Source organism: Ursus maritimus, unplaced genomic scaffold (genome assembly GCF_017311325.1).
Source record: "Ursus maritimus isolate PB19 unplaced genomic scaffold, ASM1731132v1 scaffold_29, whole genome shotgun sequence".
In the NCBI taxonomy this organism is placed as follows: domain Eukaryota; kingdom Metazoa; phylum Chordata; class Mammalia; order Carnivora; family Ursidae; genus Ursus; species Ursus maritimus.
Window position 1 is genome coordinate 22,051,686 of NW_024425452.1, and position 15,194 is coordinate 22,066,879.

At 35.5% G+C, this 15,194-nt stretch overlaps 1 protein-coding gene across 1 annotated transcript in view; it reads left to right on the top strand.

Annotated features, from left to right (window-relative positions):
- Nucleotides 1-15,194, top strand: part of ADGRB3 (adhesion G protein-coupled receptor B3) — a 697,706-nt gene that overhangs the window by 354,350 nt on the left and 328,162 nt on the right. The window contains exon 11 of the mRNA XM_040643606.1: nt 1,783-1,891. Coding sequence (XP_040499540.1) covers nt 1,783-1,891 — 109 coding nt within the window. The remainder of the gene's footprint in view (nt 1-1,782; nt 1,892-15,194) is intronic.

The window sequence follows — 15,194 nt, forward strand, 5'->3', positions numbered from 1 at the left end:
TGAGTCTCCAGGTTTGTGGCACAAAGGGTGAACTCCATTGCTGCACATAGTTCATCTTAAATTCACCTGGTATTGGGGTGACCACTTGTTAGTTAACTGGCTTTATCCAAAGGGGAAAAAAATAAGCTTTCTCTATCTTCATGAAGGTAGTTTTGCAACTTAGAGCAAGGTGCCTGCTGAAAGTTAACGCTCCTCCCCTCCCATAGAAACTGAGATAGAGGCCCTGTCTTCCTTGTTATCACCTCTGTCTCTCTCTGAAAGACATCCCTGGGTCTTCCCTGTAAGAGTCTATTTAGCTTTTTAAAAAGATTTACGTACATTTCAAAGAGACAGAGAAAGAACTTAACAATTACAGTTTTTCATAAGTAAGTGCTTTAAGAAAAAGAATGAAGGATGTGGGGCTGGGAGAGGGAGTCTCTCATTTTCAGCAGGGAGAATTAAGCCTCTTATTTTTAATTTGTATTTACCTTTACATGACACATACTCATATACACCTACACAAAAACAGTAGGAAAAATACAGTAGTAGCAGAGAGCTTGGAGCTGATGGAAATTTCATGCAGATTTTTGGAATGATAATGAACTCTCAGAATTCATATTTAATGATTGAAAACTAGGTAAGAAATAACATTTCTCCTCAGATTTTCCCCAAATTAGAAAACATACAAGTATCCATGCCACACATTTCTAAGTGTAATAGTCATTGTTCATGTCTTCAAATATATGTACCTATATGTTGCATCCTCAGGGTCTGAATTTTAGCGGGGCACAGCCACAATCTCCTGTAAACTTTACAAACTGCCCCTGTTATTCGCCCTGCCCAATATGTCCCCCTCTTACTCCGGTCCCCTTCCAGCTCTGACTGTATATTTCTCTGCTAATCAGACTGTCTGTTCCCCTCCTGTACCAGCCTTTGTAAAGACAAAGCCAGTACAATTCTAATCCTCTTAATTTTTTCATGGCTCCAAGGGGCAGTGGTGCTAAATGGCTAAAAGAAATGAACCTAACTTCAAAAGACTTTCTGCTCTAATGTGGTTCTCTAACGCAGGCTGACTGTATAAGCATTATGGCTGACACAGAGTAACATTCATAGGACCTTCTAAATGGCTTTCACTTCCCACACACTATGCCAGATCAGGTTGTCTTTAAGCAAAGAATCTGCTGTTTGCAGTGTGTGAGGTGACATGGTGTTGGGTTTGCTCTGTGTACGTACCTGTGAAGCACCCACACTAGGGCTGTTGTCATGATCCTGAAATTACTGCGAACATCATTATTCATTCAATAGCTATTACAGTTGTAGAAGTAAATGATTCTCCCCAGGTACAAAAGCTACTTTGCAGTGAACTTAATAGTTGTAAATATCTTCATGATGGCAATAAGAATTGTTTTTTTTCTTTCAGTGGCCATCATATAGATGCTAAGCAAAAAATGTGAAAAGCCCCCAAATGTCAGTGTTTGCTCTGTGTTATATTTAAGTGAGGAAAGGATCCCATCAAAAGTAAAGACGGGCAATTTCTAAGTATACAATCTGTTAGATATTTTTAGTTTCCTTAGATTTGTGGAGGATTAATCACTGTGTCATATCACCTTCAAAGTTCTTGCCGTGTGACACCTGGTACCATTCTCAACTAGTGGTTCGAAAATACAACTGCTGCCAGTTGCAGAAATTTCTTCAAATAAATCAGAGCTCATTTGTGACCTCATTATGTAGTTTTTGTTATTCCAGTTATATATTCCATTATATAGACTTTTTATGCCTTCTAATCTTTGCTTCCTTTTGTAGATTTATCCTGGTTCAATAGAGTTAATGCAGGTGATTGAAGATTTTATACACATTGTTGGAATGGGGATGATGGACTTTCAGAATTCATACTTAATGACTGGAAATGTAGGTAAGAAATAGGATTTTTTCCCCAAATCTTACTGAAATTAAAAAAAAATTGCAAGTATCTGGGCTATATATTTCTAAGTGTAATATACGTTGCTCATATTTTCAGGTATATGTAAGTAATGTAATATGGATACTTAGTGTCTCATTTTTAGCCCAAGCACATATATATTACACACACACACACACACACGTGTGTGTGTATTCCTAGAGTGCTTATCTCATCTATATTTGCACAAGGACATGTAAAGGAAAATATATACTGCTTTTTCCATTTGCTAAATGTTCATTGCTATCTGACCTAATGTTGAAAATATTTAATATATATTCTTGTATGTTTTTTAAAAATGAGTCTTCATAATCTTCCATACATTGTTCATGAGGACGCCAAGTTACTTTTTTTGCTGGATGTCCCAAGGATGTGCTGAATCATCACGGGTTGTAGAACATTTCAGAAATCCCTGTAAGGTCACGGTGCTATTGCTGCTGCTGTCGTTTTCCCGAGTGAGTGCCAGGCACAGGGGATCTCTCCCATCCCTCTGTAGTGGATTCTGCACTGCCAGAGCACGTCAGTAATAATTAATAATTGTCTCTGATAGGGAGGAATTGCACAGAGAAGCAAAACCTACACACACTTGTATGGTGCCACAATTACACTGAGCCAACAGCAGTAATGTTGACCAAATGGCGAATGACTTTGTAGTAAAAAACATGGCAAGAACAAAGAAATAATCTTTTAAATATTATATGCATTGAGTTCATATAGGTTTATGGTTTTTTCATTTCTTTAAAAGTTTCGTCTCCTAATGTTGCTGTGATTCAGATTTTCTGTCATTTGTCATGCTTTAGTAGTCTTCACCTAAAGACCACTGAACTATAGATAATAATGTGTTTAAATAAACATAGCTTGCCTCAGACTCTTATTCAAGGCATGTTTAAGCTTTAGTTTCTGGATCAGGAAGATACCTAACTTGGTGGAGTGAGTAACTAGGGGAGTTCAACAAGTACAAAACATACAAACATGTGATGCATGATATCATATATCTACATATATCTATATATGTAGATATGTGATTAATGCTTTTGCTGTTTCATTTTACATTGATTTTTTTCCGAAGGCATTTTAGTCCTGTAGGGACTCATGGGATCCTAAGATCTCTTCCATCAGGATGACCTCAAAATGTAATGGATAATAACTAATTGCTGGTAATAGTCTTTAGTTGAGGGAGGCCTATGCAATGCAGTCTTTAAATGGGGGACATTTTGATGCCAATATACCATCTTCATACAGCATAAGTCCTTCCTGTTAGATTAATGTTTTAATCCACCTTCTGAGTCAGTTTGAGGGCCCAGACTTTCCCTCTGAGTGGGTGTTTAGCACCACTTGTGCTGGTTCAGGAATGGAGTGAACTGTCCCTTGCTTTAAGCAATGAGTGATGAGAAGAAAAGGGGACCAAAAATAGTATCTTTGTTGAAGAATAAATTCAGAAATCAGAGAAAATCCAAATTAAAGGTCCATTCCAAAAGAATTTAGGCAAAAAGAGGAAAGATCAACTCTGTAGGAAAAGGGATAGTATATTGGGCTATGAGTTTTCTGGCACAGGGAAGGAAGAACCTAGGGAGATTTGGGGGATGCTGGTCATTGAAGCTAGACCCATTCTCTAAAGGGCTTTATGACTTCTGTGGTGAGGAGGACCCACGAAGACTTCTGTGCCAGATGAGTCCATTCACCAAGTAATTTCCAAGAAAAACTTAGGGGAAAAACACACAGAGGTATTGTCTCCTTAACTCTTTTCTATAAATGTTAACATCTAATTCTAAAAGTCATTGCTAATTAAAAGTATCAGATTGAGGGGCACCAGAGTGGTGCAGCCAGTTGAGCCTCTGACTCCTGGTTTCTGTTCAGGTTGTGATCTTGAGATTGTGAGATTGAGCCCCACATCTGGCTCCATGTTCAGTGCAGAGTCTGCTTAAGGTTCTGTCTCCCTCTTTGATGCCCCCCTCGTCCCCACACACTGTCTCTCTCTCTCAAATAAATAAATAATGAAAAAAATCTTTAAAAAAAAAGTATCAGATTGATACATGGCATTTGTTCAGCTTGAAAAAAACTGTAAAAAAAGGAATGCCAATCTCAGAGTCTAGTAAACTTAAATTTAGACTTAAGTACACTGTTTGGATAACAGTATATGAAATCCTCTATAGTCTAGTATAATTTGCTATGAAAATTCCATAAATTATGAACATTTATTACTCTTTACCTTTCTTTTGACTTACCAAAATTATGTATCTGAAAACTTTGTGTATTTTTTGCATTAAGATTCTCTTTTCTAGGTTTTCCTATTTCCTTTATCATCGCTAAACTTTAAGAAGTATATTAAGTACAGAAACCCAAAGCAATTTAGTACTGCAGATAAAGCCAATATTGTCATACTGTCTTCAGTCTTGTGTAAGGAGTGTTTAAAAGGTTATATTCTGTGAATAAATATCCCAAACATTATTACACAACCTAAAAGAGATCTTATTTGTTGTTGATTTCCTTCCAATACTAGCCTGGAGACTGACTTATTATAGTTTAATGACTAGAAGAAAGTTATTCTCAAAAATATTTGGACTTTCCCGAAGTGTATCCTTATATTAGTCAGGTTCTCCAGAGAAACAGAACCAGTAAGACATAAGTAGGTATATAGGAAGAGATTTATTTTGGGGATACTGGCTCATGCAATTATGGAGGCTGAGAAGACCCACCATCTGTTGTCTGCAAGCTGGAGGCCAGGAAAACTGATAATGTAGTTCCAGTCCAAACCTGAAGGCCTGAGAACCAGAAGCACCAACGTCTGAGGGCAGGAGATGGATGCCCCAGCTCAAGGAGAGAGCAGATCCACCCTTTGTCTTTGTGTTTTATTCAACTCTCAGGTGATGTCCACCTGCATCAGTGAGGGAAATCTTCTTTACTCAGCCTACTGACTCAAATGCTAGTCTCATCCAGTAATACCCTCATAGACACACCCTGCAGTCTTGTTTTACCAGTTATCTGGTCATCCCTTAGCCCAGTCAAGTTGACACATATAATTAACCATCACAATCCACTAGTAATTACTTATTATTCATATTCTTCATATTATATAATTTGATGCTAGTGAATATAAAACATGATTATACTGTTTTGTCTGATATTTCCGAAGTTTTTGGACAAGGACACACACAGAGAATAATTTACAGTAGCAAATTGTGAAATGTGTGAGTTGTCATTCATTTGTCTTACACCCTAAGTCCAAATATTAATTACCCAACATTAAGCTCATTATATGGAGCATACACACACACACACATAAACACACATGTACATAGAGCTTACGAATAATAAAGAGACTAGGTAACTAAGAAACGTTGTTTATTCTTTATGGTCATTTTCTTCAGGGTATGTTGGATTAAGACTACTTAAAGAACCACAAGAGATCATCATGTCTCTTAAAGAGATTAATTTTTTTTTCTGTAATGCCTACATGCATTGCCACCTCACTTTTCTGGTATATAGATAAGCTTCTGAAGAAAGACAGAGTTGAATAGGCAAAAATAAATATCATGAAGACCATAGAGTGTACTAAGAGAGTCTCAGAACCTTGCTGATAGTCTGTTTTATTTCAACTTTAAATATAGTTTCAGCATTTCTGTTTTCTTGTTCCTGGTTTAGATAGAATGAGTTGGAAGCAGAGATAGTGCTGTTAGAAACACATATATAGCAAATATAGGAGCTGAAATGCTGAAACAATAAGGACAAAGCTGTACTAAAGAATACAGGAGAGTATGGAGCCCCTACTGTAGGAACAACCAACTCATCCCTCACCTTTGAGAACCTGAGTTCTAGGACTTAGGGTCATAATTTATGTCTAAAATCATGGCCTCTATTCATCAAGATAAAAGTGCCTAGAATCTGATTAAGATGGCAAGAAAATGAGTGACATATCTTAGAGTTTCTTCAGAATTAGTCAAAATGAAAAGTTTTGAAGTTTCTTTTTTCTGAAAAATGTCCCTACCTGCATCAGCTTCCAATAAATGAAATGCTATTATATGCTGAAGATCTGTGAACGTTTTCGTATAAATGCATGCATGGTCATTTTTGGAAGGGGCAGGTCCATAGCTTTGATCAGTCTCTAAAAAGACATATGGTCTTAAAAAGTTATCACAAAGCTTGAAAAAAATATCCTATGAACAAAGACATTAAACAAGCTAATGCATTTATAAAATAATTGGGCTTAAATAGAATACTTACTTTTCATATTCACATATGAATGTGACTTTCAAAATAGATACATGACAATTATAATAAATGAAAGTTAATGAGCAATTACTAAAGACTAAACACTAAGTAGCTTATATAATTAATGAAAAAATGAATGAACATGAAAAATTGTTATGGTATAGAGAGATTCCAATTTGCAGTATGTCTCAGTTTATTGCAAAGTTGTATTCTAAATGTCCTAAATATGCTGTATAGGTCGGTGCTTTTTGTTTTAGTAAAAGATGAGAATTTGTCAATGTATTTTTTAAAATATTATTGTTATCAATTAGGTCAGGGGGACTATATCTTAATATTATTTAATATGAGTTAAAGTTGTTTATTTTTCTTCAACAAAAATATTGTTTGAAGAGTTATTTAAACTTACTTTCTGTCCTTTCTCTGTAAACATTTTATTTTCAATCCCTTGCAGCCCAGTGTTTCCCCCATCACTTCCCTGAAACTCCTCTTGGAAAAGCTTTTTGGAAATTCCCAATTGCCAAATTAAATCTCCTTCCATATTTTAGCCTTCATGTCCCCTCTGTTTTGCTAACCACTATCTCTTTCTTAAAACTCTTCATCCTTTTACCATTTTTATATTTATTACAGTATAAACTAAAATCAAAGGATAACAATTAGACTTATGATTCAGAAATGATAAGATTTTTTCAACGCAGTAACATATAGCAAAGAAGGCGAAGCACTGAAAGGGGGAAAAAGTACATTATTTGAGGCCCAGTGGTTTGCCGTTCCAAAGGCAGACTAGAATGTATGAGACCTTCCCTGATTAGAGCCATGTGGTGTGGGCATAGAATTCCATTGTTCTAAAGATTTGTCTAACCCTTTAGCAGAGTATTTGATAGTTTTTATTACGCTTTTAGCCATCAATTTTCCACAATAACTTCAAGTAGCATTTATATTTAACTTTATTTGTTGGTAAGAATAGACTGTTCTTTAGAAGTTGATTGTTTTAGTTTTGGACTTAGAACTTGAATTGTATTTATCACACTGAATTCAAGGAAGATAGTGATGTGTTAAATGTAGCTAGCCCACTGACTTTGTTCAATTAAAATCAAAAGAAAATTATCTCTTATTATAAGCAAAATCTTTCCTGTTATTCAAGTCATTAAAATAAATGACTAATCTTCTGGCATCCAAGGGGATTGCAGCCTCATTGAGGACATAAAATAATTACATTAATAAATAAAATACACTTGGTATGTGTCATATGAACCAAACGCACAGAGATTCCTTACAAGAGATGTTGTTCTGTGTTAAGGATCTAGAAAATTTCTCAAAGAAGGAAGCATTTAGTATAGATTTTGAAGGATGACTGGATTGTTGACAGTTCAGCATGAGGAGAATGAGTGGCAAGGAGATGCTTACATTCCAGAACAGTCTTTTAGCAGAACAGTATTGAGTTGTCAAAGTTGAGATTGTACTTAGTGGATAAGTGGTTTATTTTGATAAAAACACATATGTACAGAAGTAAAGAGAAATGAAATCAAATTGGAGAAGCATGCTGAGACATGGTGTAGAATGGTTTGGAATTCTGAAGACAACAGGGAACTATCAAAGCTTGACCTGATGAGAGTTGAGCTTGGTAAGACATTATGTTAGAGCAGAGATAGAATTTTCTTTTTCAGAAAGACTAATCATGGAAACTGGAAGGCCTTTTACAATCCATGCAGGAGATAAGGAAGACTTGAGTTAGTGGTAGTAAGAATAGAAACCAGATCATGGTTATGAATTTGAGGTCTGAGGCAGAAATTATATTTCATAACTTAAGGTGTCAGAAAGAAAGGAGTAATTGCAATTATATTTATTCAACAAACATTTGAGTGTGTCTTTCACATATTAATGCTTAGATGCAAGTGTAACCCTCAAGTGAAAAAATGAAATGTGGTCTTGGGCTTTAGTAGAGAAGTCAAATTTATCATATATATATGATAATCAACTGCATAAAGTGATAGCTGAAGCCATAAAAGTTTTTTTTTCAACTCTCAAGACAGTAATAAGAAAGAAAAGATGTAAGGTGATGCCCTTATTAAAAACAAAAAAATTATAAATACACATGATGATGGATAACTAGGTTTATTGTGGTGGTCATTTCACAACATATAAATACCAAATAATTATGTTATATACCTGAAACTAATATAATGTTTTGTGTCAATTAAATATCAATTAAAATTTCTGTATATATGACTATGGCAAGATCTCTAGGTATAGTAATAAACCAGATTAAGAAATATATTTTGTGTTCAAATAAAATTTAGATGTTATTCTAGATGGTTAATGTAAGTTATAGAATAAAAATCAATGTTGAGGGGAAAAAAACCCATAAAGACATGGCAGGTGTCAGACTAGAATAGTCAGAGATGGTAGGCATAAAGAATCCCAAAACAGGGCAGAATAAGATCAGTGACATGTAATTATTAGGAAAGAAAGAATATTTCAAAATGAATACTCTAGCTAATATCAATTGCTAATAAATACCAGAGTTATTAAAACTTAAGAAAAATCTTGGGTGATTGCTGATGATATAACTTTAAAGTTCTCCAAGAAAAGTGCAGACACAATGAACAGGATCTAAATTTCTGAACTCTTTAGCGGCTTTCCATGGATTACACCCTTGGCATTTTGATACAATTATCTCCAAGGATTTAGTTGTCATAGATGAATGTTGATATGCCCACTAACTACTGTCTCTCACAACTGTTCCTTAGGAAGTATTCAAAGTTGACAATATCAGATAAAAAGGGAATATGTTTTAGACTAATAATATCTCAAAATACAGAATGTTATAATTACAAGCTGAAAGGAATTTCAAAAGTCCCTATGTATAAACCCTAAAAGATATGATTCTGGAAAGTATAGTTTCAGTTCCTCCCCAGTAATCCAATAAGGCTAGTGTCTTGAAAACATTGGAGTTAAGACATTTTTCTTTGCCAAGCTAAATATCACTGTCTATTCTTGGTTTAGAAATACAAAATACTGGGCTTTTCAGAATGAACATTCATACTTGATATTTTCTGAAATTGAATCCAAATCAATCTGAATAATACAATTCTAACATCTCTTTTCTCTCCACAAAGCTGTCTTGTCAACATCAAACTATGTTATTTCTTACACTCACTGGTAAATGTAATCATTTCTTTGGTAGAATATCTTGTTCTTCAATTGAGAAACCAACGTTCAATCTGGTGATATAGTTATAAAATAAAGTGTCTTCTCTTTTCTAGGCTTATTTTCCTTTCCATCACTGCTTAGTTTTGTGGTTCATACATCTCCATCACTTGTTTAACGTTCTTTCATTAAAAATCAGACACTTGTAGTCAGATGACACCAAGCCTGAGGAATACACAATTTACCATCTTTTTTTGTTTGTCTGTAGCACCTGGTGTTGGTTCAGTCTGCTAGACTTGAGTCTGAAAGTGTCAGATTCTACCTCCTCTTTCTGGCTCTCTACTGCTCTTTCTTGCTAGACACGTGAAGCAAGTGGTATGTCTTTATGTAGATCACGGAGGAAAGCTAAAAATACCTGTTTGGTTTTTATTTTTTTTTCTTTTCTTCTTCTTCTTCTTTTTTTAATGGTACTCCCTTGAGAAAATAAATAGTTCAAACATAGTTTTAAACTATGATTTGGAATGGTATGCAGCACTATGAATTCTTTGATTACTTCTTATTTAATATAAATTATCTCATACTATTTCCTATGAGCATTGGAACAGGGTGGAAGCACTGGGGAGATTGTTGACAAAGCCCATATCCAACCCTTCTAGTGACAAGCAAGACATACTTCTCTGGGGCCCTCTTCCACCCAACTGAGAACTCTATTTTAGGTGCTCCTAGTATCATTATAACAGATTGATAATGATCTGTGGATTTATTTGGCTTTAAGAGACCTTAGATATTTATTCAATAAATATGTGCCATGTTCTCTTCCACTTTTTGACAATTTCTCAGGGAATAAATCAGACAACATTCCTGCTCTCATGGAACTTATGTTTTATAGCAGAGACAGATGTCAAACATGTGCCATCTAACATGTCCAGTGGTTTTAAGTGATATGAAAAGAAATAAAGCAAACCATCATGGCAAGGGAATAGAGAATGAAGAGGAAAGAGTCATTTTAGACTGAATGGTCATGGAAGACCTCTAATCAAAGTAGTGATATTTCAATACAGACCTGAGTGCCTTGAGAGCATGAGGCACAGTGATATGTGGGGACAGAACATTCCAAGCAGAAGGAACAGTAAGTACAAGGGTCTTGAGACATCCGTGTGCCTGATATAGTAGAGGCACTAAAGGAGGTGGTGGTGAAGTGGTCTGGGGGGATGGGGAGAGAAATGACATCAGAAAGGGAGTGGGGAGCCAGCATATGGAAGGCATATGAATATAGGTCTGAATGAGATGCAAAACCATTGAAAGATGTGGGCAGAAACATGACCTAATCTGATTTATGTCCTAAAAGGACCATTCTGAGTGTGGAGTGGAAACTAACAGGCCATAGTGGGGTAGGACTGGCTTTACAGAGACTGGTTGGGTTTTTATTGCGTTGGTCCAGATGAGAAAGCTCACTGGTTTAGACCAGATGCCAGTGGAAAGAGTGAGAAGAGGTCAGATGCTGGAGACATTTAAAGCTTGGTCTTACAGAGTTTACTGATGGTTAGAAACAGGATGTGAAACGAAGAGAAGGCTCAAGAAAATGTCTCCAGTACATTTCCAAAAACTCAACTACAAAAATAAGACAGATTTATGTCCAAATCTGTATCCTGTAAAGAAAAGTCAAAAACTTACTTTGGCAAACATTTAAATGTCTCTAAAGTTTAGGACCCAAAGCAAGCTTGTCTTAGTTTATTTATTTTTTTCTTTTCTTATTCTTTTTAAAATTTTTATTAAGATGTAACTGACATATAACATTGTATTAGTTTTAGGTGTACAACATAATGATTTGATATTTGTATATATTGGGAAATGCTAACACAGTAAGTTTAGTTAACATTCATCACCACACTTAGTTACAATTTTTTTCTTACAATGAGAACTTTTAAGATCCCTGTTATGGTGCACCTGGGTGGCTCAGTCCATTGAGAGTCTGACTCTTGAATTTGGCTTAGGTCATGGGATAGAGCCCTGTGTTGGGCTCTGTACTGAATGTGGAGCCTACTTGAGATTCTCTCTCTTTCTCTTCCTCTGTCTCTCCCATTCCTCTCCCCCACTTGCAATCTCTCATAAATAAATAAATAAATAAATAAATAAATAAATAAAATATTTTTTAAAAGATCTACTCTGTTAGCAACTTTTATTTTTTTAAAGATTATTTATTTATTTGAGAGATAGCAAGAGAGAGAGAGCAAGAGGGAGGAGCAGAGGAAGAGAGAGATGCAGACTCCCCACTGAGCAAAGAGCCCAAGCTGAAGCTTGATCCTGGGACCCTGGGATCATGAGTCGAGCCAAAGGCAGGCGCTTAACTGACTGAACCACAAGGTGCCCCTCTTAGCAATTTTTAAATATATCATACAGTATTGTTAACTATAGTCACCATGCTGTTTATGTTTTATATAGTCTTGTTTCTGAGTCCAGCAGACATCCTTGCTCCTACAGTATAAGCAATTTTATACTGTGAAGCCATCAGCCTTCTGTCGTCATTCTACCATCTGAATCCCTGGGAAAAAGCTAGAATGAAATTTTTCCTTAAAATGACTTTTTAAAGCTCTAGCTCAGATTGAGCTGCCAGTTAACAAATGAAATAAATTCTACTTTCCCTATCATTTTAGTGTGTCTTCTATTTATAAAGTCATGGAAGCTCAAGAATGGAAAAAATGTTTAGGGGTCAACCAAGTCCAGCCATAAACTGGTTAGCTCTATTTTGTAGTTTTTTTTTTAATAAAAGTTTGTTTTTAATAAAAAGATACATTAAAGTATCTGAGTCGGAAATGTCTCTGCAAATCACCTTTATCTCTCCAGCTTAAAAAATATTATTTGTAGTATCATGGTTACAACCTGGACCTTAAGCAGAAAATGTGCATCATATTACGGTGTTTCAAATAATCAGTAGGCCTGTGTTCTTTTAGAAAGTAACTGGAGTGAAAATAGTTACATAATATTTTTAGGCTTATCTAATCTGTTTCATACAGCCTATTCAAGGACACAATTATTCATGTAGTCATTAAATAATGATTCTTGTCCCTAAAAAACTCAAACTAGAATGCACTGTTAATAGCCATTATTTCTCATTTCAAGTAACCCAGATGCCCTAAACTTTTCCTCCATTATTCTTCTATTATGCCAATTCCTAGCTCTCATTCTAACTATTCCTCTCCTATGAATTTCTCATTTGGTCTCCAGATCTTTAACAGCTTTTGCTTCTTATCCTAGTTTAAATACAGTTAAGAAAGAGTTTAGATTTTGCTACTTTAGAAGGCCTATTTTCCTTCTTCCTTACATATACATTATTTGAGTGTACATTTTAATGCAAATTCCCTATTGTCAGACAGTGGCTATTATTTTAAGAAACTTTTCAGAAGTACCATTTGAGTACGGTGTATAGGAAAATGTCTTTGCTTTTTCTTTTATCCCTTACGCTTTCAAAAAAAAATTGGTAAGGTATCCCTTATATTAATTATACAGCATTTCCCAAATTAACACTTTCACAAGTATTCATGATACTATTTACTCCTAACAACCTTGCTGCCACGGTGTTAAGGGCACCCACACAATTTGTCGTACATCACTGCTTCCCATTCAGTCAATGCATTTTTATCCCTCTGCATCTTAGTAATTGAAAGTTAAAGATTTGTTTCATTATCTTGTTCAGCCAACCACACTCTAACCTACTTCTGTTATATAAAGAACTTCACTGTGGTTTTGATATGACTCTGGGGAAATCTTACTCATGTATTCTGTGTTTTTACATTAAGGTAAAATGACTTCTGACCTTTATTTTCTTTTGTGGTGATATTTTTCATATATACTTCTACTTTATTAGGAATTTCAAAATTGTTTTCTGGCCAATTGCACATTTTTAAAGAATACCTGATTACCTTTAATGAATCTTTTATAACATTTCCTAGCCAGTGAAAATTTTGTTAACTTATTACTCATTCAGTCTCTGTTCCTTCAGTAACAGAGTTCCTTCCTTCCTCCCTCCTTGTCTAGTGGAGAATGTCTAGATAAAGAGCAAATCTTTGATTTAAAGCCTATTATTTCTTTTGGATTTTATATTTACTGGGAAAATGCTCATGGTCTGAGGAAAACTAATGAGGTCACACGAATTTCAGTTGGGAATGTACAATATAGAATGCATAGTAATTCTCAGCAACACTGGGACATGAACAGGAAAAGCAGAGGAAACTTGACTCCTCCCCTAGCTATGTATACCTGTGAGAAAGAACTCACAGCCTAAAGGAAGAACCGCATGTAACACAGGTGGTCAAGATACATCCTTTAGTGGTACATCTTGAACGTGGCTTGTGAAAGTTGTTCTGAGTAGGGGACACAATTTCAAATTTTCAAAATTTCTGGTAAGAATATAGACAGAATCCATGGGTTTCTCACATGTTGACACATAAATCTAAAATCATTTTGGAGTTGAGTTTTCTTTAATTATTCTCTAAAAAGAACAGGGATTTGTGTGTGTGTATGTGTGTGTGTGTGTGTGTGTGTGTGTGTGTGTGTGTTTTAAGATTTAGTTTATTTATTTTTAGAGAGTGAATGTAGCAGGGAGAAGGAGAGGGAGAGAGAGAATCTTAAGCAAAGTCGACACTGAGTGTGGAGCCCTGTGGAGGGCTCAATCTCACAATTCTGAAATCACAACCTGGGCCAAAATCAAGAGTGGGACACTTAATTACTGAGCTGCCCAGACAGCCCAAAGAACATGAGTTTTTGCAAAGAAGTTGCTCATGGCTTCTGTGCCCTATGGAAGCTATGAAGAGGAGTTTTGCATAAAGGGATCAGTGCTTTGTTTCCATTCAAGAGATCGGGAAGAGGAAGAGGAAAAGCCTTTTAGAGATGGGATTAACATAAGGGCCACATGACTCCCTAGCTCCCTAGAGACATTGTATCTAAAACGTGTTGGAATGATAGGTCTTCCCAGTGTGCTTGCATTCTTCTGTTAGAGGTTAATTCCTTCAGAATCTGATAGACACAGGCCAGAATAGAAACAAAATCTAAAGCCAACTGAAAACAGAATTTGACTATTATAATACTTCTGATCTCTATTGGTTTATATAAGGATTTGAAATTACTAAAATTAGCATTCTGCATGCCTTCTTTCCAATGAATTAGAAGGAACTTGCTTCGAGTTTGTGTGAATACGAAAACAATTCCATTTTAACTGTTTCTATGGCAATAATTGCTTTTGTCTATGGCGATAGTGGTCTGCTTCTGTAACAATAACCAGTGAAAAGAGACACTGATTCCCTTTTAACAGATTTTAATTTTTTTTCTATTTTTATGGCTTCACCTTTTCAAAAGTCTTATTTTATTTGCTTGTACCAAGAATTGTGTGCTAAATGATTCCTCTTCTCCATTGCTTCTTTTGCTAAATTCCAAATAAATAAGTTCTCATCTGAATTTGACAACTGAAAAATATGACTCAGATTAAAGACTGGTGCTCTTTATGTCAATGCTAGCAGGGATGCCATTTAGTATCTAGGAAAACACGCTAACTTTGGAGCTAAATTTGGCTGCAAACCTTGACTATACCACAACAAACTGACCTTCTGCAAGTTATTTCATTTCTAAATCCCTCAGTTGGCTCCTTTCTAAAGATAATAATATCTTCCCTAAAGTGTTATTATAAAGATGAAAGATAATATATATTTAGCACCTGGCATGTACTAGGTCCTCTGTAAATGGTAGTGGACAAATATAGGGTCAAATATGGGCTCTGCTCCTGATTGGATGTGTGGTCATGCAACTCAGTCACTAGTAGCCACAGTCCGTTCCTCCAGAGAATTGCTAAGTGCTTACCTAAATTTAGTACCCTGAGTTTCTGTTTGTTTTTTCTAATCTCAATGGTGCA